General features: G+C 38.2%; 2 protein-coding genes across 5 annotated transcripts in view; both read left to right on the top strand.

Moving 5' to 3' along the window:
• Positions 1-13,219, top strand: part of GPI (glucose-6-phosphate isomerase) — a 40,524-nt gene extending 27,305 nt beyond the window's left edge. For both annotated transcript variants that reach the window (XM_080552837.1, XM_080552836.1), the window contains 14 exons: positions 517-600; positions 684-830; positions 2,542-2,613; positions 3,636-3,680; positions 4,495-4,548; positions 5,519-5,579; positions 7,169-7,212; positions 7,430-7,582; positions 7,963-8,092; positions 8,441-8,517; positions 9,173-9,301; positions 9,845-9,920; positions 10,006-10,072; positions 11,599-13,219. In XM_080552837.1, coding sequence (XP_080408963.1) covers positions 517-600; positions 684-830; positions 2,542-2,613; positions 3,636-3,680; positions 4,495-4,548; positions 5,519-5,579; positions 7,169-7,212; positions 7,430-7,582; positions 7,963-8,092; positions 8,441-8,517; positions 9,173-9,301; positions 9,845-9,920; positions 10,006-10,072; positions 11,599-11,722 — 1,263 coding nt within the window. In that variant the 3' untranslated portion in view covers positions 11,723-13,219. The remainder of the gene's footprint in view (positions 1-516; positions 601-683; positions 831-2,541; positions 2,614-3,635; positions 3,681-4,494; positions 4,549-5,518; positions 5,580-7,168; positions 7,213-7,429; positions 7,583-7,962; positions 8,093-8,440; positions 8,518-9,172; positions 9,302-9,844; positions 9,921-10,005; positions 10,073-11,598) is intronic.
• Positions 13,220-13,423: 204 nt separating this feature from the next.
• The window catches only part of LOC308176736 (uncharacterized protein), a 78,878-nt gene continuing 68,199 nt past the window's right edge, over positions 13,424-24,102 (top strand). The window contains exons 1-3 of one of the 3 annotated variants that reach the window (XM_080552867.1): positions 13,424-13,904; positions 14,134-14,223; positions 14,813-14,974. The gene's annotated coding sequence lies outside the window, so the exon portion shown is untranslated. Of the gene's footprint in view, positions 13,905-14,133; positions 14,975-24,102 lie in introns of all 3 variants that reach the window. The other 2 variants (XR_013938557.1, XM_080552868.1) reach the window with 2 other exon arrangements.

Below are 24,102 nucleotides of genomic sequence, written 5' to 3'. Positions count from 1 at the left end.
CCTCTGTCTTTAGGTCAGATTAATATATGATTCTACTGTTTCAGCAACACAAAGCTTTTTGTTCCTAGTTAAATACAGTAATCTTCAAATATCACTAATGTTTATTGGTTCTGTACATATTTAATGTAGGCATCTGTTTAAATGTCTTGTGCAAATAATTCAATGCCTAAGGCTCTTTCATGTCTAGCTTGACTTCTGTTGTCTCTATGTTCAATGCTGTAAATGCTAGGTAATGCAGGTAAATGCTGTAGTAGTCCACATGTAAGAAGGCTAGGTTGATTTTTGCAGTTTGTTTTAAATACATGTGTTAAACTTCTAACACTTACAGAAGTAAGCGTTAATGAAATGTCTACCCAGCAAGGTAGTTTTGAGTATTGGCTTTAAAGTCTAAAAGTTTTTGAGTTTTCTTTGAAGATCCTCTGCAGTAGTGCTTGCAAATGCATCATACTTCCAGGGTTAGATTTGTTAACTTGAGCATATACATAGTATAAAACACTGAGTTTCTTTTCCTGCCAGAGAGTCCGTGGTGGTGAATGGAAGGGCTACACTGGAAAGACCATTACTGATGTGGTCAATATTGGGATTGGTGGCTCTGACTTGGTAAGCACCTACCTTCTGTACATTTTACATCTTTGTGTATACATGCCTGCAATGAAGATAAAACTGAACTTGGTTTTCTCCAGGGGCCTCTGATGGTAACTGAAGCCTTGAAACCATATTCCAAGGGAGGCCCACGTGTTTGGTTTGTGTCTAACATTGATGGTACTCATATAGCCAAAACCCTGGCTGAGCTTAAACCGGACACTACGCTCTTCATCATTGCATCAAAGGTATGTCTAATAAGGTCACTGGTGTGACATACTTCAAATGGTTAAGGATTCAGTCAAGACATCTGTCCACAGGAAGTTCTAGATTAAGGACTTGTAGCATGCACTATTTCTAAAAAAAAAATAACTATTTTGATTAATCCTAAACTTGCAATAAAAGCGTATATTGCTACTGAAATGTTTAAGGATCCAGAAGTCAAGCACTGAAAATGACTCATTCTTGACAAGTAATACACAAGACCAATTTGATGTTTTGGGTGTTTCTTAGCCAACACAAATTTAAACTATTCCCAAATTTTGTTACTATACTTTGTGGGTGGAATGCATGATCCCATTTCTTCTATTTCTTAGAAATTCAAGATTTCATCTCATTCCTTATTTTTAATTGTGGTCTTTTTATATTGCTAATGAAGTACAGTGTTGTCAATAGAGTTTTTTTGCATTAATGTTTCACATCAGTGTAGTTTAGGAATCTTCATTCTGTTTCAGGGTAGTAGCAAAAGCTTTCTGTAACTCAAATGCTGAGTTCCCATAGCACTGTAAATACTAAGCTTCTTTACTTACAAAATAGGTGAAGACAGGCTGCTGGTAGTTTAAGACAGCACTTTATTTCTGAATATGGACTTAATAGCTACCTTTGTAAATCTCACCTTGTTAGCAAGCTTACTTAATAACTTCATAAACTTAATTGCTAGTTGCCAGATTCCTCTGAGGTATGCTGACTAGAACATACTGGCTTCTGCCTTATCAGAGGAAACTGAAGACAGAATTCATCATTACATAATGTGGATTGCCTTCATTTGTAAAGCACAGTAGGACCTTTTTACTGTTGAAGACAGAATCTGCAATAAATGAACATGTGTGTAATGCTGACCATGCTCTACTGTGGTGCTCATTATTTTATTTTGGCAATACTGTAGCTGAGCAACTTATGGAATAAGTAAGCTTCACAAAATAACACTAATGGTCATTTTTGAATAATTGAGTTCAAGCATCATGGTTCAAAGGCTCAGAAAACTGCCAGATTGAAAGAGTAACACTTCAGTTTCTATTTGCCAAGCTGTAGTTAGATAATTGGATTTATTTGGAAGAAGATGAATGGCATTTTTTGTTTTCCCTAACAGGCTTGTTTCATAATGAAATACTTCTGGAGATGGGTGAGAGTAGGTTGAATGTAGTGTTCCCCCTTAAAGCAAAATTTTGATGGCTGAGTAAATCAGAATGGTGGTAGATCTTTGCAGAACTGCATGACTGAACTTCTTTGTACACTTCATGAAGCAGGAAAATATTTCTCTAATCAGCAAAATAGTTATGGCAGTGTCTTAGCAAAAATTAGTGTTTTTGCATGGAAAAGAAGGAATAAAAGAACAAGAGGACAATCCAGCTGGGTTGTCCTGTTGTGAAGCTCAATTAGCTACTTTCTAATTGAGTGATATAACTTCATATTTAGTGAAAGTACAGGAGAAAACTTTAGTGTCAAGGTTTGTGTAACAGTTTGGAGGAGGGAAAGAAATAAGGAATAACTATTCCAATTCCAGCAAAATGCTGATGTGGATTGATAAGCTTGCTTTTTTGCTGAAATTTGGTAGCAGCTTTCTTATGAACCTCTAGAATTACTGTGATCTGGTTATCTGGAAAAAATGTTTTAGCAGCCTGAACGTGTTTCAGTTTTAAGTACAATGTCTTATATACTTCTCCATTTTCTGATGCACAGACTTTCACCACCCAAGAAACGATCACCAATGCAGAAACGGCCAAAGAGTGGTTTCTACATGCTGCTAATGATGTAAGTCTAATGTACTTACATTACATAACAGAATGCAACAGATTGTCATTGTGCAGTTTCTCCCCAGTCATTTTAAGCATGCTTTGGATTGGGGCCAATAGCTGCCCAAGCATAAGCTGTGTAGCATAGCAAATGCTGTGCACAACATTTAAGTGCATCATGGTTAGTGACAGGCTGGTATGTCTGAACAAAGTAACAAAACAAGTTTTCCATTATAGATGGTGGTTGTGGATGGTTTTCCCTCAAATCCTGCCTCTAAAGTAATAGATAGTTGCATCTACCTTAGAGCTGGCTAATGGTTTGGTGGAACCACTGACCCTGAAATCCAAGAATATGGTGTCTACATGTCATTACCTTTCAATTCTTGGAAAATCTTTCAAAACTAGAAATGAAGTTATGGTTGAAACAGTAAAATAATTCTGTAGCAGATGGTTGTGCTATGAACAGAAGCCTTGTTTTTGGCTTATTCCCTTAAATTTCTAACTTATAAGAAAGGCAATACTGCCTGCTCAGGTAGTTAATGTAGTCTTTAACAAGTTCCAGTCAGGGTAGCTGTACTTAGTTTGAGAGCAGGGCTTTGAAGTCTCCCATTATATTAGTTAAAGACAACTCATCCTTGCACGAACACTTACCGAAAGACCCAAGTCTAAATCTGTAGCTTTAGATTTCAGTGGTTGCAGTTGTCCTGATCTTCCAACTCTAGCAGGGAGGGCAGCACTTGTACAACACACTCCATCTGCCCAAAAGTGGTATTAGTGATGAACCAAACTGGTAATGTACTCTTAAGGAAACTGAGTGCTGCTCCAAGTATTGACTACCTCCAGAGGGAGGCCTTCATGAAAATATTGTCAGAGCGTTATCTTATGCTATATGTGATTAAGATGATTTCAAGTTGATAAACATGAAAATAACTAATGATAGTCAACAATATTTTGTTCAAAAGTAAATGATAGCAAATCAGTTTTATAACAAGAAATAAAAACAACTAGCATTACAGATCTAACGCTTTTCATTTTATTAAGCCTTCAGCTGTGGCCAAGCACTTTGTTGCCTTGTCTACCAATGGTGTAAGTATAAGAATTTTATTTAGATTTTCTATGTACTTTTAAGATGGTCTTATTGTATAGTCCTGTAAGGAAGCCTTTAAGATGCCATTATTTGTATACTAATACTTAGCTTTCCTACTGAAAGGATGCATATATGTTCTACAGAAAATAAATGGAGTGCTTCCAAAGCACCATTATAGATGTGTGTTTTCTGCTGGAGCCTTATAAATCTGAAATCAGGATGTTGTGCTTGTAATACCTATCCTGTTATTAATGAAGGGTACCCATTACTGTTTAAGTGTGTGTGAATGCAATTATTCTATAAATAAATATTACTCAAAATCCTAAGATAAGTGCTGAAGTGATACAAGTAGTTTATGTGAAATAATCTTTTGTATATGATGAGCGTAAAGTACCCTGATGTGGTATTTCACTCAAAAAAGGGGTGGAGGGGGCGGGGGGGAGCTGCAGCAATTCAAAAGGGCCCAGCAATAAAAGACCCAGCAACAATTGAGGCTGCTGGGTAATCTGGTGTGAAGCTCCCTTGTAGTAATCTGGGCATGTTGAATGTAAACAGTATCAGTCCAACTCCTAACTATACTGCCACTGATAGAACGAGTGTTTTGTAATTGAATTCAAGACTGCTGAATGGCAACAGTGATATTTGGAAATAAAAGTACACTGTATTTTCTGATGGATGCTATGTATTTTTAAAATAGAAGGTGTAATTGGGCAATTGCCTATTCAATAGGCGTAAAACTAGTGCTTTTTATTTGTTAGACATCAAGGTTTTTAAGAATGTTTGTCTTCTCTTCCATGCTTTTTTTTATTCTAGCCTAAAGTTAAAGACTTTGGAATTGACCCTGAGAACATGTTTGAATTTTGGGATGTAAGTAAATATCTAATGTTGTGCAGTAGATGCTAACCATTAGAATTTATTTCAAGTGTTAATTAGATGTCAAACTGATTGAAAACTAACCAAAACAAAACTAAAAAAAATAGTAGCTGTATTCTCAGTACTGAAACATTTGAAAAATTATGCCTAAAAGTAAACTGAGCATGCCAAGCAAGTAAAGCAGTCATGTATCTTGGCCACTCAATTCAAATCCTGCTGTAGATGAAGGTCTGAAGAAGAGCCTTCTGTATTCTTGGCTGACTAATCATCTGTTGGGTAATAGGAGATAGAAGTCTTAGCTGATTCCTCTATGTAAGTAGTTATTATAAGCTGTGACATTTGACTGTTGGGGTCTACTGTATATAATCTACGTCTGTAAAGGTCAAACATCAGAAACAGCAGTCTAACTTGATGTTTTATAGCAGATGCATATTTTAAGTACAGTGCATTTAGCCTTGGCCTTTCTGCTTATCTACTTAAAATCAGAAACAGGCTGGTTTCTGTGTCATTGACTTTGCCTGACAAACTACACTTTAAAGCTACTATTTAGAACTTAACTAGAGCATTACCTTTTCCTATATAATGTCATAATCTCGCTGACTCAAGCCTCTCCTACAGATCAGGACTAGGAAAGCAGTTAACACAAACTGTGAATCTAGTATTTGAGAATGAACTGCAGTCATTATCAAGAGAGCTATTTCAACAGATGTTATATAAATCATAGGCTCTAGACCAGTTGGGAAACTTTAAATCCTTAAAGAAATGCATACTTAAGGATTTGTTGGGTCTACTGTAAGGTACAGGTCCCCTTGGCCATGCCATATGATTTGTAGTGAATTATTGCCAAAAAGAATCTTTTTTGCTGAAAATAGTCTAAACACATGCTGCTATTTCCTAATGGTTTGGATAAGCTTCAATTTAAAACCTTTATGCTTCTACTGTCTAAATTGATCTCTTTTTTCAGTGGGTTGGTGGTCGCTATTCTCTGTGGTCAGCCATTGGTCTCTCCATTGCCCTGCATATTGGTATGTATTCCTGTGATATATTAAGAACCTGTTTTGGGAGTATATCTTTGGAATATTTTAACAATACTGGATTGTGGATCAGATTTGGGACAAATATTGTTTTACCCAACCTCTTCTCTGAGCTTCTGCTAAATTCAAATGTGATAGAAATGTCAAAGCTTCAGTACTATAAACGTAGTTTACAAAGTTACTCATCTAGGTACAAGTAGTCAAATTACAGCTATTTGCTTGCATAGCCAAAAGTGCATGGCTTATGTAAAGTCACATCAGTCTTGAAAACTAGATTTTTTGCAACTGACCTGCTTAAACTTCTTAAGAGTATCTAGTTCATGTAACTACATAAACTTCAGTGTGTCAAATCTTGTCTCCAATTCTGCATGAGTTTTTTAGCATAAAAGCAATCCCTTCTCCCATCACATCATAAGCACCAGTACTTATTCTCTTAGATTATGAAGCCTGATGATATATGAATGCTCTTTCTATTTGTAGTTGATTGTGGAACAAAGATAAAGACTCTCTAAATAGATCCTCACTTATCTGTACTGCTACAGGGGCACCATAGGCATCTCTGATGCAGGTCTCAAATGCATGTGGAGAGCACACAGTGGATGTGAAAGAGCTCTGAGAACTGTTTCTTGGTGAATATGCTGTTCAGCAGCCTTGCATTTGTTCCCTAACCAGTCCTTTCCAATAGTTAGTCTCAAAACATAGTTACATATTTTCCAAATAAAAGCTAGAATTCCCTTATACTGACATAAGAAAAAAAGCATTGGTTGTGTTCTTGGAATGATATGAATAGGAGTTGTTGTGTGGAAAAAACAATTTGAACAGCAAAATAAATTTCAGTCAGGCACTTACTGTTTTGTCTGCAGTAAACTGTTCATCTCTGCTGTTAGATTTTGTTGGCTATCTGTACTGCTTGTCCTTAGGTCCTTCATCTACCAGAGCTGGCTTCTGACCATAGGTAGAGCTTCTGCTTTGATTGCCAGACACTTCACTGTAATCTTCTGTTTTTCTGTACAACAATCAGGATTTATGGTTTTGTGAGAAAAGATGGCATCAGTTAAAATAATCAGTGAAAATAAATGATGGTTAAATCCCCTACTTAAAGAGCAAACAAAATCAGGTGAATTTTCCAGGAGAACAGGGAAGGGAGAAGAACCTTTCAAAACAACCTTATTACAGTTTATCCTCAGACCAATGCAGAAATTCCTGCTTTAGTAGCCTTGCCCTGATTTTTGGGGAAGCTTTTCCCACTGTGGCTAATAAGTAAGAAAATTGCTTAGCCTTTAATAACACAGATTCTGGTTTTAATGTCTTTGTTTTCCTTCCAGTTGCTCATTTTGCCTGAATGGGGAGTTTAGGCGAAGGTTTTGAAGTATGTTCCATGAAATTGGGCTTGCTCTGAAGTCCAAGCTTTAATCATAACTAATATCTGTCCTATGGGATTTAAACTTTGGGAGATGTCAAAGTACAACTTTAAACTCATTAGTGGTTGGGAGCCTTTCTGCATAAAGGAAAATTCAACTACCAGAAAAAGCAAGTTTAAGCTATAATAGTAAATGTAAATTGACTTTTTTCATTGTTAGGTTTTGACAACTTTGAGAGTCTGCTTGCTGGAGCCCACTGGATGGTGAGTGTGGGATGCCTATTTCAGATTTGCATAAGTTAATAAGATAAATGAAAGCAGACTGGTTTCTAAAGTTCATCTCCCGATGCCCTCTCAGTGCTTCTAAAATGACTGTCTTGGGGAGCTCTCTAGGTTAAAATAAGTTTTTTTTAAAAAACTTAGGATTTGGGAGGGATGACAATTATTTTGAGAAGTGTTATTTTTTTCATTTGTTAAAAAGGATAAGCACTTCCATACGGCTCCACTGGAGAAGAACATGCCTGTTTTGTTGGCAATGCTGGGGGTCTGGTATATAAACTGCTTCGGATGTGAAACCCATGCACTTCTGCCCTATGACCAATACATGCACCGCTTTGCTGCCTACTTCCAGCAGGTAAGGTTCAACCAGAGTAGAAGGTTTCAAGAAGCAAGGATGTAAGTGTGCCTTTGTCCTGGATCTAGAACCTGAATATGTTTTCAGGTTAAAATTGTAATCATGTAAATTCATGTAATCAAGGACAGAAAGAATGGTGCCAAGATTGCTATTGTATTCTTTGATTAATTTAGAGATTTGTTTCGTATTCCCTGTGTTTCTTATTCCTTCAGATCTCAGTTAAGTTTGTGTCCATAAATTAAGCAGCTGTAACCCTCGTATTTATGTAATTTCTGTAAAAAAAAAAAAAAAAAAAGGCAGCACTTACTATAGTTGAAGTATATATGGAACTTCGTACTGATAGTACATGGTTCTGCAAGAAAACTACTATTCCCTTTTAGGGTGACATGGAGTCTAATGGCAAGTACATTACCAAGAAAGGTTCTCGTGTGGACTACAGTACGGGTCCTATTGTGTGGGGAGAGCCTGGCACCAATGGGCAGCATGCTTTTTACCAGCTCATTCATCAAGGTAAACTAGGACTTTATCTTTCTTTTGTTTTGGAATTAAATTCTGACCATAAAGCTGCAGGAGTGCAGAGTTGACACTGATTTAGAGGCTGGGCTCTTGTCTAGGCTAGTGTGACATGACTGTAGTGTCCTTAATTAGTGGCTTTAGAAAGCTACAGATGCAGGTCTCACCTCTACAATACGGAGCATCAACTAGAATTGAAACTGAACTGTATAGTCACTTCCCATAGTTTATATAAAACTTTTAAAATTGTTAAAGTGGCTAAGTCTTCCAATAACTCAAAGTGGGACAAGAATTAGTTTTTTAAACTTTAATGTTGTAAGGCTATTAACTTGACTCTTCTTGCAGGGACTCGCATGATTCCCTGTGACTTTCTGATCCCAGTCCAGACTCAGCATCCAGTCAGAAACGGTTTGCATCACAAGGTAACGAGTTCTTTATCAGGACACCCATATTTTCTTGTCACTGAAGGTATTGAATTGTGTACCAGCAATTTTCTTCTGTCAGACAAGTATGGTCTTTAAAAAATGATAGTGCAAGAGACCATTTTATGGTTTGTAGATAGCATAAATGTTTATCTTCAGTATAACTGGTAGGATAAAACCACCCATCAACTTGCATGTTAATATTAGGCAAGGAATAGGAAACTAAACTTCTGCTGTATTGGTAGGGATTGCTATGTGGTGTATTGTGAGAACTTTGACAGAGTACATATTGTCCAACTTTGACTATTCTTGGTGGAAAAACAGCTGGCATTCTACGTTAATGATATGGTGTGGAATAGATGCTGGGTGAAAGGGACATGAAACCCCAGCTCCTTTGATCTTACTAGGTTTGCTGTCAGTTCTAATGGGCAGGATTTCTCAGAGCATTCCTGGATGTTTTTGGATGCATGCACTATTAAGTAGTAATCAAGTGTCTCAGCACTCCAAGGTAAAAAGCAATAGCAGGCATTATACACAAGTATAGCATAACTTATTGCCATATTCAGTGCTAAAAATAAGACTTCTGTCTGCTTTCAGGCACTGAGTGTTTCATTTTGAGCTAATGAAATAGTTGTTTGTGTTTGCTACCTGCTAGATCCTTTTGGCCAACTTCCTTGCTCAGACTGAGGCCTTGATGAAAGGCAAGACTGCTGATGAAGCTCGTAAGGAACTGCAAGCAGCAGGACTGAGTGGGGATGCTCTGGAGAAGCTTCTTCCCCACAAGGTAACCAGGCTCTGTAACTAGCCGGTTTTCATGTGATTAGTGGTATTGCTGTTGTGAGGGTGCTGCCTTGGTATGCTGCTTGATGGCACTTGTTAATGGCAGCAGTGCCCTCCGGTGGCTATTAAGTGCTACTGTCTTGACAACAGTGAAAGTGATATTTATTAAAGGCTCTACCTTGCCAAGTATAGTGGAGCAGTCTGTAAACGGCACTACCATTAAGTATAATGACTGGAAGGTTTTTGCGGCATTTCAGGAAGAGTTGTCTGTTCACTGCCCTGGCTTTGTTTAACAACTTTCCATAGCCATGGTGGGAGTAGCAGTGCTTGGAGATAGTTTTGCCGTTGTTTGTAATAGGCTACGGAAATAATACAGAATATGAAAATAACAATTATATGGCTGAAACTGTTAGCCTTTAAAGCTTTAAGGATTACATTTTTGCTGCTAATACAAATAATCCAATGTGGGCTGTCAGAAAAATGTGCAACTTGCATCAGAAACTTGTTATAATATGCTATATTACAATGTACCTCTTGTTTTTCAAAGGTCTTTGAAGGCAATCGCCCAACCAACTCCATCATGTTTACTAAACTCAACCCATTCACTTTGGGAGCAATCATCGGTAGGTAAAAGATCTTTCAACTGTGAATGCTTACTAAAGCTTTATGATAAAGCTTATTGATAAAGATTTTATTTTCCTGTTTTAGCCATGTATGAACACAAGATATTTGTTCAGGGAGTTGTCTGGGATATTAACAGCTATGACCAGTGGGGGTAAGTCTCCTTGATCTGTTTCTGGTGTACTTACCAACTGCGGTTTTCCTTAATGTGTCATGACTTAGAGAAGACAATGAAAAATAGTGGAATAATTAAATGATTATGGGATAGTTTTAATTAGAAACCAGCTTTTCTGAGAGTAAACAACTATGTATCCTTGTTCAGTCATGCATGATGTCCCTACATACAACTCCACTTAGGGGACCTTTGCTTTTTAGGTATAATAAACAACTAACTGAATGCAGAAAAGATAGTTGAGCAGGCTCAACACTGTAATAATGAGAACATAGTCAAGCAGGCTGAATGCATGCTTTGACAAGTAGAAGGGGAAAATTCTCCTTGTAATAGGGGGGAAAAAAGGCATTATCTGTAGAAACGTGTGGTAGGCAGCTTGAGTGGTACCTGCTGGTTAAGACTGACCACCTTTTAAGTTTTCTTGTGCTGGAGCTACATGAAGGCATCTGCCAATAATCCTGCATAGGAGTCCCTAGTCTAATGCAGGCTGCACCTCTGCCTATGCTTGTGGTAGAGCTCAATGTGGAAAGCAGCTGCTTAATAAGGAGTCTGTTACTTTGGCTTCTTTAAAAATAGAAGACTTCATCGGGAGATAATTAAATGTTATCTTTAATCTGTAGTAATATTAACTGTAGAACATATCCTTTTCCCAAATCTTTGTGTAAGTGTACCACAAAATAACATTTTTTTCCAGGTGAAACCTGCCTGTGCCACAGCAGGGGTTATTTCAAAGAGCATGTTTGCTGTGAAGGCCTAGAATAGTAATTTACACTAAGCTCCCTTCATAAAAACTGGATGATAGATCTTCTGAATGTATTCTTAGAGCTATGTTACCACAGCAGTTTTTTTACCCTAAAACAGTGAAGTAGAAACTGAAAATGGAAGACTGTCTAATAAAAGTTGTAACTATCTGCTATAAAATCTGAAATAAGGGTGGGATACAAATACGGCTCTTTCTGTAGCACATGAAAATCTAGAATGGAATCAAAAACTAAATATGGAATGTGGGGAGGGCAAGCAGAATATGCTGTAGAACCAGTTTAGTTTCTTGCAGCTGTTGGAATATCTTTTGGTGGTTCTTGGCTGGATAGCCCTCTAGTGCTGAAGAAAGCTTTCAGTCCCACAGCTCAGCTGTTTTTATTCATCATCTTGGTGCTGCAAGTCAGTGTTTTGATTTATACTGTATTTAATGGTGAACAGGAGCAAGCTGAATGCCTTCTGCTGTGCAGCGGACTGCATAACATAAATGAGTACTGAAAGGGAGTTGCAGTGCAGAAAGACTATACAAAACAAAGCTTTTTCTCTTTAGATATCTTGTGTAATTTGACCTGTCTGTTCAGCTAGGCAGTTGTACTTGTGAGAATCCCAGTTGTTTGTGAATGGCAGTACAATAAATAATTTGGTCAGCCATAATGTTCACCGTCATGTTACTTTTTACTGGCACCTGTTCTTAACATACCTTAAGTTAGTACTAATACTATTTTTTTGTTCTACTTTTTTAAATGCAGAGTTGAGCTTGGAAAACAACTTGCCAAGAAAATTGAGCCTGAATTGGAGTCAGATGCTCCAGTGACATCTCATGATAGCTCAACAAATGGGCTCATCAATTTCATCAAAAAACACAGAGCCTGAAGTGAAAGATTCTGAGGACATCGACAATCTAACGACCGAATACTCAAGTCTGTTGTAGTTGTGCTTTTTTAGCCACTCTTAAGAAAAATAGCACTTTACCGATGTAGCTTCTTCACTTGTTGCAGTTAATCTTGTTGCGTCAAGTGTTACCAATGAAAACTAGTTGTGAAACCCAGAGATTGTATAGTTGCTTTCTATTTTTGTGGTTGTTGATCTGTAAAGTGCAGCTGGTATGTTCCTCACTTCTTATCCGTCAACTTCCTTAAAGATGATCACATGATATTAGGAAATAAAAGATATGATGGATGAGTAAAACTTTTTCATTTTTCTGTATCTTTAAAGCACAGACCCAGTAACATTTTACTGTGTGTAAGATTCTCTAAAGTCAAGTGCACCAACTTGTTGGGCATGTCATTGCCTTGGACTGGGTCTGCTGTAAGCTAGAAGTATGTTCAAAGAATCGAGTAATCTATGGCTATAAATTGTTCAGGTTTTATGTTAATGTGTTTGAGCAAGATGCAGATGTTTCAATGCTATTATGGAAAGTTTACTACTGTTGGTAGGTCTGTATTGATTTCCTCCAGAAGCTATGAAAGCTCTGCACAGACAGCTGTTCAAAAAGGAAGGATGTTCCTACAGTGACAGTGATGTATTGAACTCCTGGAAGTTTGGGAAGCTACGTAAAGCTGAAGATTGGCATTATTTGCAGCAGTGTATTTTTGGTACCTTCCAGTGATGGTTTATTTCAGTGTTAGATCTATTTCAGTCTTAAATCTGCATCAATGTTCTAACAGAAATCTGACTAGAGAACAATGTGACTACTTGTGAGTGAGTTAAATATCCTTTAATTCTCTACAACTCTTACCCCCTAGATTAGCATGCTGTGGCTGTTGTTCCAACCACCTTTAATAAAGGTAAGACACAAGCCTTGAAAGGAAAAATAAGAATAACTTATTCTCATACAATGACAAGTTGTACTGTAACAAGAAAGTCTGAGCATGCAACTCTTACTGTGCATGTTTGCTACCAATCAATGAATTGGCACCATCAGCAGCCTTGTTATTGCTGATGTGACACACCAACAATTCCTTCATTGGGTTAACAGTGTCTGCTTGGATTTGAATTTAAATTCAGGCTGTGTATAAGTGTAGTGATGCTATGTTCCTGATCACTTTAATAAGGCATTTTCTCCTCAAAACACTGTCACAAATAGCCCACCAGAGGGAGTTGAAATATTTTCACAAGAGCTTTTAAAACTGTTCTTTAGCTGTGTAAGAGTTCCTGCATCTGAGCTTCTAAAACTTTGTTTAGAGGTAAGTGTAAAGTGGCATTCTGCATGTTCCCAGGGCTGTCCTGGGGAGGCTCATGGTTTTGTCTGTATTACTCCTTTAGACTTCCACCCCCAGAAATTTTACCTCATAACACAAAGCAGAACAGCAGAAAGACTGTGGTACTGTTTGTGTGTAATAAAATAATACTCCAGCAGTGGTCACTTCAGACTTGTGGAAGAGCTATTTATTGTGGGAGTATGTGAAGATGGCTGCAGAAAGAACACCACCAAAGGCTCTGGGATAGTAGACGTGACTGAGCTCAAAGGGAAGTCGTAATTCCCCTACATTTGCAGAAAAGGTGGGGGGGGCGCGTGCAAGGCGGGCCCGTGGTGCCACCTGGCGGCGGGCGCTCCTGTGAGGAAATGGCGGGCTCTACCCCTTTCGCGGCGCTGTTACTCGCTGACTGGCGGTGAAATTACTGACCGAGTAAAATGCCGATCAGGAGGAGTTCTCAGCTGTGACTTGCCGGTGAATCAAGCTGGATACCAGAATTATTACTGATAATCAGAGTTTGTGGAGTGTGAAAATGACTGCTGCCTGACAAAATCCCTGATGTCCACAGCCAACTGCAGGACAAAGGTGGTGACGCAGCTTTGATGGCGATTCTCCCCGTGGCAGGGTGAGAGGGCACGGTCACAGGTACAAATAAACGCAAGAGAACAGACTGGCTGCGTTTTGGAGATTAGATGGCTGTGAAGGTGACTGGCTGCCTGGCAAACCCCATGTGTATACAAGTCCGTTAGGCAGTCTGCTCACTGAATGTTTTCCTTTTAAATACCCAAATGCTTAGCTTGAAGCCCCTCTTCCACAAGAAATGGCAGGTGCTAAAACCAACACTGCCGAGGTAACTGGTAAGCATTGCTGTGCTGCATCCCTGGCTGAAGGGACCAGGAGCTGAGGGAGGCAGGCGCCAGCCTGAATGTGAGCCATGAGGGGAATGGCTTGAGGGCTGGGTGGGAGCAGGGTCAGACAAAAATAACAAGAGAAGGGGGCACGATCCCCAGAAGTTGGGAGACTTCACATGTGGCAGGCAGGAGGCGGATTCACAGAAAAAAGCTTTTTTTTTTTTTGACTGTATAGTAGACTTGCGGAGTTTCCTGACAGTATCTGGAGGATGCTGAAGTTTAAAAAAAGCAGGAGGAGTGACTGGGCAGATCACTGTTTGAAAAGGTAATTTGAGGATTATTAAATGCATATAAACCACACATGGTTCAGGACTTCACATTTAGTGACAAGAGCTGAAGAGTAAGAGCCAAGAAAGGGACCATAGGCTTGCCCCCTCCTCATTTTTCCCCATGTGTGTCGTTACCACCACTGCTGGAGGTGGGATGGTGGCCATGCTGGGCACCTGCACTGACCCAACACTGCTGGTCCTTTCCAGCCATGATATGCCTCCTGTTGAAGGAAAAAACACATGAGAAGTTTTGGACGCTGTTTCTGCTACTAGAGCTCTAGTGAATCAGTTTAAATTTTGTGCAATACCAAGCTAGGTAGGTGAACAAAACCCCAAGAGTTCTTCATGAATAGCGCTCTCATAATGAAAAGGCCTAATCTCGTCAGTTCTGACTGGGAAACTAAGGGACGTGGCTGAGTGTCCTGATGAGACAGTATTATCATTATTTATGCTGCAGGAGAAAATAAAAGCTACTAGATGGGCCAAGAAACACAGAAATAGTTTTTCTTCTGGAGAACATCGAATTCCAGTGAGACTGAAAATGTGAGGAAAAGAGAACATTTTGTTGTATATATTTTTTGACAGTTATCTAGAAAGGAAGTTATATGCCTAAACTAAGCAGACACTCATCAGTCTTTTGAGCTGGAACAAGATCTTCTGATCCTCAGCCCAGTGTGTTAGCCACAAGACACATTTCTCTTGAAGGCCTCAGGAAAACACAGTATGGGAGTGCATCAGTGTAGGCAGGTAAGTCAATGATATATGTATGTAAAATAGCACTGTAAGTGTTAAACATGGTACATTGATTACATAATAATAACATTCACAGTAAAAATTGATCTGTGAATGTATTTAAAGAGTTCTTGAGAAGAAAATTACTTAAGATAATTTAATATTTTTAAAGAAAATGATGTGAATTTCACCTTGTATTCCTACTGGATGTGCACTTGTTATAGGCTGTGTGATAACCTGATAACCAGAGTAAACGAAGAATGTTTGCATTATAATTTGGTCTAAAGAGACAGCCTGTAAGCTATGATTACAGCAAAGATACCTGCACTTTTGTTTAAAGAAAATTTTATTATAATTGATAAGTGATCCCCTTTGGCCCAATTTGCAATTATCTGATCTGTTGGGTTGTTCTAATTTCCAAACTATCCAGCACTAAATTCAGAGTTCCTGCAGGCTTAATGATCATAACGGTTTGAGCTTGAACTGCTTGAAGAAAGGTAAGATTGAGCAAAATTTCCCAGGCTGCACTGAAAACCCAAACTGAATCCATTGCTGTTCTGCAAGAACAAAAAGCACTTGCAGATCTGGAGTGTCATGCTTCAGCAGGTGAGCCATGATTCTATATAGATTAGTCAAATAAAAAGAATTTTTTTTTCCTCATTTGTTCATATTGCCTGGAAGAACATGACAATGAAAGTGCTTAAATTTGCATATTCCTAGAAGTATTCTGCTGTAGCAATTCCTGCTGCTATTTTTTCTTGAAAGGAAATGGATTTTGGAGAGAACATTGCTAAGTAGATACGTTCAACATACAACAGAGTTATGAAGTCTAGAGCATTAAAGTTTCACAATCTGGTTTTCAGTAGGAGTAGGAGCTTAAATCAATAGGATAACTTTTCATAAAGACATTTATGATTAGTCTGACTTATTTTTAAATTGTATTCAGTGACATTAACTTAGGTGGCTTGCACTTTAGGACTGTCTCTCCAGTTTTCTCAAGAAATGCATTTGTAGCCATAACACCGTTTTAATTTTACAGACAAATTTCTACGCAGCTTTGCTTTTTTCTCTGATAAATTATCTGATAGGTCTTTTTAACATTTGCTTTATTTCCCAAATCCATTATATATATTAAAATAAAAAAATATATAAAAATATATATTAAATAAATATATATTAATATATTAATATATCTTATATATAATATATAATATATATAATATAATATATATATAAAATAAATAAATAGATATTTAAAAAAAACTAAATAAAAAAAAATAAAACTAAATAAAACTAAAGGGCTTTTGGCATGGCTCCGTGGCTGGATGATCTGTGGTCTAGCAGCAGTGGTTCCTGAACTACTTAAGAAAGCAGTATTAGAAGAGACAGTACAAGGCATCATATGGAGGCTCACTGGAGTTCTCCACAACTCTCCATCAATAACTATATGAGTTCTGATCTTCACTAGCCTTCTAACACATACCATTTGGAGTTGGAAGAGTTATGATGATCTATGGCCTAAGCCATGTTCAGTTCACAGGTTATATAGCTGCTACCCCTAATAGTAGTAGATTTCAGAATGACAAGCAGAAAAAGGAAAAGGTATGGAGTCTTCATCCATTCCAATGTTAAAGTGTGGAGCGTGGTATAATGGTGGAGGACTGCTGGCCAATATGCATGTATACCAGCTTAATAATACTCTTTAATTCTATTTGCATGGGATTGAGATTTTACTGAGAAGGCCTCTTATCTCACCGTTCAAAACTAGGCGGTCAGATACAAGTGAAAATGTCACATTGACGTAAACAGACATTGATCTGGTTGTTGGATTATTAACTGCAGTCAGGAAGCAATTCTCGAGAAATGTATTTTGCAACAATTTTGGACTGTTTCAGCCTGGCTACAGATATGCTTCTCTGTAGAGTGAGAGTTAAAAGCAAGCCTCCATGCTGAGGCAGACACATGTGAGGAACCTAAAACGCAGTCTGTACGATCTAACTTGGTTTCATAGATCTCTTCAGAGGTAAGCAGTATTTAATGATAAAAAGCACCAATTTTATTTGGAATGTGTACCTTTGGGACAAAATTAAAGTTACAGGAGAGGAATGATACTAGCTGTTCGACTGTGGTAGAGAAGCAATGTTTGCTGGAACAAAATAAATATGGTGATGTCCTCAAACTTGGGGATACCTTTACTAAAAAAAGTATACATCAGTGTGTGTGTGTGTGTATATATATATATATATATACTTACTGGTGGGAGTTGTGTATACACACACACACACACACGTATATATATAAGTACATCAAACTTTCTTTCCTCTTTAAACCCTCAGAGATCTTCCTCCTGGGAGATACTGACATTCCCTTCATATTGGGTGGATTTACCGCAAGGAAAGCTAGAGGAAACTTAAAAGTGTCCGATTTTATTTAAAACCTTGGTGGTCTTTAACGGCTGCCCCACAGTTCCAGCCTGGTACAAACTTAAACAGAGCTCTTTGTTGCTCTTGAATGTGACATAATCCTTTCATCTGGCATGCTGAATGAAGTATGCACATGGCTTTTTTGCTACCCCTGCTGGGCTGCCTTGTTACACCTTCAGAGCAAACCACCCCCCAGTAAAAAAAAAAAAAAAGGGGGGGCAAAAAAAAAAAAGCTTGGACTCTGTCATCCACCCTAACGCCAATAAACAACAGATAACTATGGCATCTTTTGGCTTTAAAATGTTGCCCCTAGTTAAACTTGTGTGTTGAGGAAGGAAACAGCTCCCCACATCATTGTTTCAAGCAGATACAGATACAGAGTACATTTTTTTGTTGTTTGCATGTTTGCTAATTTGAAGCTCTTTGAAGAATCCTACAGGGAGATCAAAGACAAAAGATTAGAACGTTTTTAATAAAGTGAAGAAGGATCAGGTTAGATCAAAGGGACAAGCTGACAGGAAATAAGTAGGTGCCGTTGTTGGCTGACACTTGCATGCTGTAGGGTGATTTCTGTGTTAATGTGAGGTCAGAAGGAGGATTGCTTTACATCTTATTGTCTCCAGACTTTGCTGACTGGGTGTGTCTTTGTACTTTGCTTTAATCTCAAAAATTAAAACCCATAAAGTCACAGTTTGGCTCAGCCACATGATTTTTCTAGTTATTTAGCTTTGATTTTTAAATAAAAATAAAATTTGGAATGCATCAGCAGGGTATGGAGGTAATTAATTGGTCTGCAAAGGGTTTTGGCTACAGGAGTACTCATTATCAGAGGTACTGGGCCTCAGTTATCCCCAGTGTCTTTTCACTGACTTTAAGGGAATTAAATCTTACCGCACTGTCCCTCTGAGGATATGTTTTCTTTATGTATGCTAAGGCCTTGTGTGCTCACAGGTTGTACCACCATAATTAAGGCAGAACAATGAAATTAATAGATCTCCTTTAGTTTGGATGCAGTTTTTATTGATACAGAGCTGGTAATTGGATAGAGTTTAGATCCCTGAGAGAATAAAGTGACGCTTCTAACCAGAATGGACACTCTGCTCACTGGCCTCCTTGTGATCTTCAGCATTTAGGTTGTGGTGGATGCATGGTAATCTTTGGCATCCTGGCATATGCGTATCAGAAGTAAGCAGCTACACAAAATATGATTATTTTCTAATAAGAAATCACCCTTCTGCATGATGTAGCTAGGAGCTAATTTGAGTGCTTGAAGACAGTTCCAAGAAAACAAGCCTTTTTTTTTTTTTTTCCCCCTATATGGTGGGTGATTTTACAGTTGCACAGAGCTTGATCTCCCCATGTGTCTTCACAGGTGAAGGGAACAAATTTTTGAGAGGCTTGTGTGACTTTTTCTCCATTAGCAGGAAACCTCCTCTGCCCGAAAGGACGTTTGAAGGTAAACGTGCAGGATTGGGCCCAAACAAAAAATGCTTGTTTTGTTCTGCAAACACGAGGGCTAATAGCATTAGCTTTCTGTTCTACACAAGGACATGCACAGTTCCTCTTTTTGCACCAGGGTTTTTTGCTGTCCTAATGCAGAGTATGGCACTCCAGTGATTAGATAATTATTGCTTACACCACATCAAATAAAGTGTCTTTTTTTATCCAGTCATGTTAAATTGAAATTGTGGGTTTTGTTATGGCCCTAGCAGAAAAAGCTGTGCTCAGCGCCTTGCTTGTTACTACAATACAGGTAATTATCACATTTTATGAAAAGATTTAGAGAAATGTATTTTTATTGCATTTTGTTATTTTTGTCTTGCAGTCAGTTAATGTAACTGAGTGATCACTCTACAAAACCAAACGAAAGTATTCAGTAAAATGAAGGTGCCTAAAATTAATGAGGCAAAGAAAAACGAAGGAAGAGGTTAGCTCACGTTTAGGAAAGTGAGGAAAGTTTGTGAGCCTCAAAGGCATGTTAGTACTGGGTGAAACTAATATGCACAAGTGAGGAAAAATGTTCCTTTTCACTGTGCTGCTGCTGAACAGAGCTTCTCTTTCCTGGTGCACATGGCTCTAAGCCAAAACTTCACATACTGTACTGTTGTTTGCTGCTTGTACACATGCATTATCTAGGGTTCCTGATTAAAAGCAGCATGGCAGATTGTATGAAGGGCTGCTGTTTTGGAGCCAATTTTATGATGCAGTCAGGATTCATTTTCAGTAGAGCTGACCTTGGGCATGCAGTGCTATTAAGCCAACAGCTGAGAATGGCATATGGGAAGAAGACAACCTGATTTGATTTGGAACATAGTCCCATTTTCTTTATTTGATCACATTCTGTGGAGCCTCCTGGGTTGCCAGTCTGCTATTTTTCATGTCCAGTGGGCTCTAATTAAAATGACTTCTAAATCAGATATATGCAGTGTTCAGAAAGGGGGAAAACAGAAGTGAATGCTCCTCGAATGCTCAAAGTGCTTCTGTGTGGTCATTGTAATGGCACATCTCCTAGAGGCATCTACCTCTGTAACAACTTAGCCTCTGTTGAGTCCCATGCTAGACGTGGCTTTAGATGGAAAATATGCACTAACATGCTTCTCTAAGCATTCAGATTTAGAAGTGGTAGGTCATTCTGAGATGTATCCGCCCAGTCAAAACACTGAGTTTGTGCCTAAACTTGAGATGTTTCATGGAGCCACTGTTCTACAATAAAACATACCATCACTGGAGAAAGGTAGATGCTGGCTGGAAAAATGTGTACTGATTGGGTAGCAGAAAAATGGGGTGGTTAGCTATCTGAGTAGTGGGCAGACACATCTAAATTCTGCTGAAGTTGTGAAGATACTAATGGGACCAGCTGGACAGATGTTCCTGAATTACAGAAGTGCAAGAAAAAATAGGCAATGTCCTAAATAGGCAAATCTGGAGTTATAAATTGATTTAGTTAAATTTGTGTAATCTTTTATTACATATAAGGCCATTAACCTACAGGTATTGCAAGAGTCTGATAGGACTGGAATGCAGCAGAAATTCAAGGTACGTGAGGCAGTCAAACAGTACGAAGGGAAAAGGAGTAAAAGAGAGTCCTTTAATGGACTTTGCAGAATGAAGATTAACCATTCAGACAGAGGTGCAAAGCGGGGGAATGAGGATGTTGACCAAGTGTTATGGTAACAGAAAATTCAGTGATGAAACACAGAATTCCCTGAGGGAATCGTAAATCAGCTTTAGTCTACAAGGTATGTTGGTTCCTAAATCAGCAGGAGTCTGGTACCTAAATAACTTTGCAGTCTAGTCTCAGATGCTTTACTTTGGACTCTTTGCTTCTCTTTAGTTTTCATGTGGTTTTAAATTTAACAGAGCGCACTTTTTTTTTTTTTGAACCAAAGCATGTTAATGGTATCCTTAATATGTTTATAATATGAAGATCAGGATTTTTCAGAGTTGTGAAATGCTAAGTTTTTTAATACAAAGTAGAAAGCATTAAAACGGTTGGAAAATGACAGAGAATGTCAAGCTGAGACTGAATAATTTTGGGAGGTTTAATTTATCCAGACTCGTGCTTGAAGCATTAATGGGTGTTTTTGTGGTTCACTGGGTGTGGGCCTTCAGTGGTAGCATATTAAGAACAAATAATTATGATCAAGATCCAGATCCAGCAGTTTACAAGTTGATTAGTACATCAACAAAGGGAAACGTTAGAATGTCGCGTTTGGAGGGAGTTTAGAGGGCTGGAGTAGAAATGCAGGAGGAGCTGTCTGTCCACTAGGTGGTAATGCTGAATCTTAAATCCTGTTCCAGCAGTGGGAGGCTCCCTCCTGCTCGCTGGAGCCTTCCTCATTCCCTTCTGCTGGAGGGAAATTTTGAACACTAATTAATGAGAAACATCAGATCTGAGAATCTATAGGGTTTTCAAGGAAAGCACGACTTAGTAAAGTTTAAGTTTTACCATGTAGTTTGCAGCAGTGCCCTAAAGCTTTGTGTAGATGTGCCTCACCTAGTGGTATGTCTGTAATGTCTCTAGGTAAGTTTTTTGGTGGCTTCTGAAATTGTAAAGCATTCACTCTACAATCACCAACTTCAGCACCTGCTAGCATCTCACTTTTAAAAATCTTCATCATTGTAAGTAATAATCTTTGTCCCAAATGACATAAGAAACTGAAGGAATGACTGGGGTATGAGAAAGTGTTGTTATCAGCTTTGATTTGCAGGTGAATTTGCCACCCACAGTGGTTTGTGGGGAAAAAAAAGCTGAGAGGCATTTAATATTAACTGAAGTACAGCAACCTGTATGGTGAAGCGTTTGTTTAACAGCATACCATGTTGTCTAGGACTGAAACAGTGCTGGGCTAGAAACTAATCCAAACTGAAAAGGGAATCTGGGAGGAAAGAATATGATTATCTGAGCTAGAGTTTGGAGAAAGCAGCTTAAGAAAAACTACATTGAATCCTGACTCTAGAAATCAGCTATGTTTCTATATCTTTTCAGCAGGACTACCTTTTCTAAAGGCAAAATGTTTCATAGCACCAAGGTCAAACTTTGGGTCTTTCAGCATTCAAAGATTAATTTAGTAATATTATTCCTTCCTGAAAAAAGTTGGGGTGCCCACTACCTGCTCAAATACAGATCTGTTTCATCTTATTTTTCTTTGGAGAATCTATGAAGCAAGCTAGTAGGCAGTATGATAACAGGTGCAGAAGGGCAAAACTATGACAGTCTGCCCCTGAAGAAGTTGCAACCCCAACTTGGTTTGGGGTAAAAAGTAAAAATTCTGGAACTGATTTTACAGAATTTCATAACATTCTGATAAATGTGGTTGGGAAAATCTACATGAAAGAACTCTGATTTTGGAGTTGAGTATGAATATATGAAAATGTAAATAAAATTTAGCTTTCAACTCAGAAGTATTAAATTTCAGTGTTGTATTCTGTGCCATCTGTTCCATGTTTTGCTCATGTATTCAGGATTGCATTCCATATTAATCTTTCAGCAGTTTAATCTGTAGTATTCAAGATAGAAGAGAATAGAAGCATCTTAGTTCCAAACACTGGCAACTTTTACTGGGGTAGTAAGGAGTCAGCTTTTTTTTTTTTTTTTTTGTCCAATGTTAGCAATGTCAGGAAAGTGTGGGATGGCCATGAGAGGCACTGGACAGCTCTGCTTTCCAGTAGGAGCCCAGGTGTTAATTTGAGCTTTGGATGTAGGCAGGATAGCTGGAGAAGGGATTGCAGCTGCGCCTGCTCCTCTCTGCAGGTGCCACCTGGGCCACCACAGAAGAGGCAGCAGGGAGGCAGTGCTCTTGCACTTCTGCCATGCTGATAATTCAGCCGTAAAGCAGCCAAAGAGCCCTGTGTCATACCAAATTTAAGGTTATAAGTACATAGAGGCTGTTAGAATGTGAGGTAATGAGCAAAATTTCAAGCCATAGGTGGGGAAGACCCACTACATGAATACCTTTCAGGAGGATTGGCTGTATTTTATTTTTTCCCCACAGTTTGAATTCATTCTGGAGGCATGCTGTGCACTCGCTGCTTTCATCCTCTTGTCTTTTCTCTCTCAATCAGGTGTTTATCTCCCTTCAAGTGTCAATATATTTCAAAGTACCTTTAAGCCCCAGTATTAACTCTACACTACAAACAGTGCTGTAATGCCACTGGCGTATAAATGCGGGCTTTACAAGGGCAATAGATGTTACCATTTTAGTGTTGGCAACAGAGATGACTCATATTCCTTGTTTTGAAGCAGCTTTTTTATTTTTGTAGAAGCAAACTGTTAAATGCATGGAATTCATGCCCTTCCCAATTGTATTTATTAAGTTATGGTATGTAACTTAATTTTTACTAAGCCTGTCATTACAAAAAGAACACTGACATTAGCAACACTAAAGCTTTGTTTTCTTGTTGTTGATCCTGCAATCTCACCCACAAAGATGGAACTTTTGGTTGGTGTGGAGCCCACTAGATTAAATGTATTTCTTTGTGTCCGTAATGGTTTGATTGGGCAAATCAGTGGCATGGTCAAGGACTGTATTTGCTGGGATTCGCTCAGAGTTGGAAGTACATTGGTCACGATTTGTCAGATCTGTAAAATACTTTGCCTTGTCCACCAGCCAACTGACTATGTTTTAACTCTAGGAATAATACAGCTAATCTCTCCACTGGTAATCTATTTCCTTTTATCTTTTTTTTTAAATCACTATTATATACACTTTTTTCCTTATCTGCATTTATTTACCTCTCTTATTAGCTGTATTTGATGTAATTATCTGCAAATTGAAACTGATCTTTAATACCTCATGTTTCTGTGACTGGAAAAATCCCAATAGTTAGCAAATCAGTTACATATTTTGGCATTCTTACACTTCTCCCTCAAAAGTAAAACATTAACGTTAGGTGAAATGAGGCACACCAACTAATATGTTAATTATGAAGATAGATAATGATTAACTTTATTAAAGCTTTGAAGGATGATTCAGGTTTATAGAAAAATATCTTACATTTTGGCAGATATTTCTGTATTTTAAAAATACATAAGTGCACTGTGGGATTTGAAATTTAAATGCAAGTCTCAATTTTGTAAAATATAGAGCTTTGACAAAACATAGGATTTCAGTCTCTAGGTTAAGCTTGCTGAAACATTTTAACAGTTTTCTCCAGAAAATTGTAAATAAAACTCTACTATTTGAAAATGGAAAAAAGACTTATGAAACATTTGAGTTT

This window comes from Anser brachyrhynchus (assembly GCF_964034855.1).
Source record: "Anser brachyrhynchus genome assembly, chromosome: 12".
Lineage (NCBI taxonomy): Eukaryota > Metazoa > Chordata > Aves > Anseriformes > Anatidae > Anser > Anser brachyrhynchus.
The sequence above is the reverse complement of the archived record's forward strand: the minus strand, read 5'-3'. Positions and strand labels throughout refer to the sequence as shown.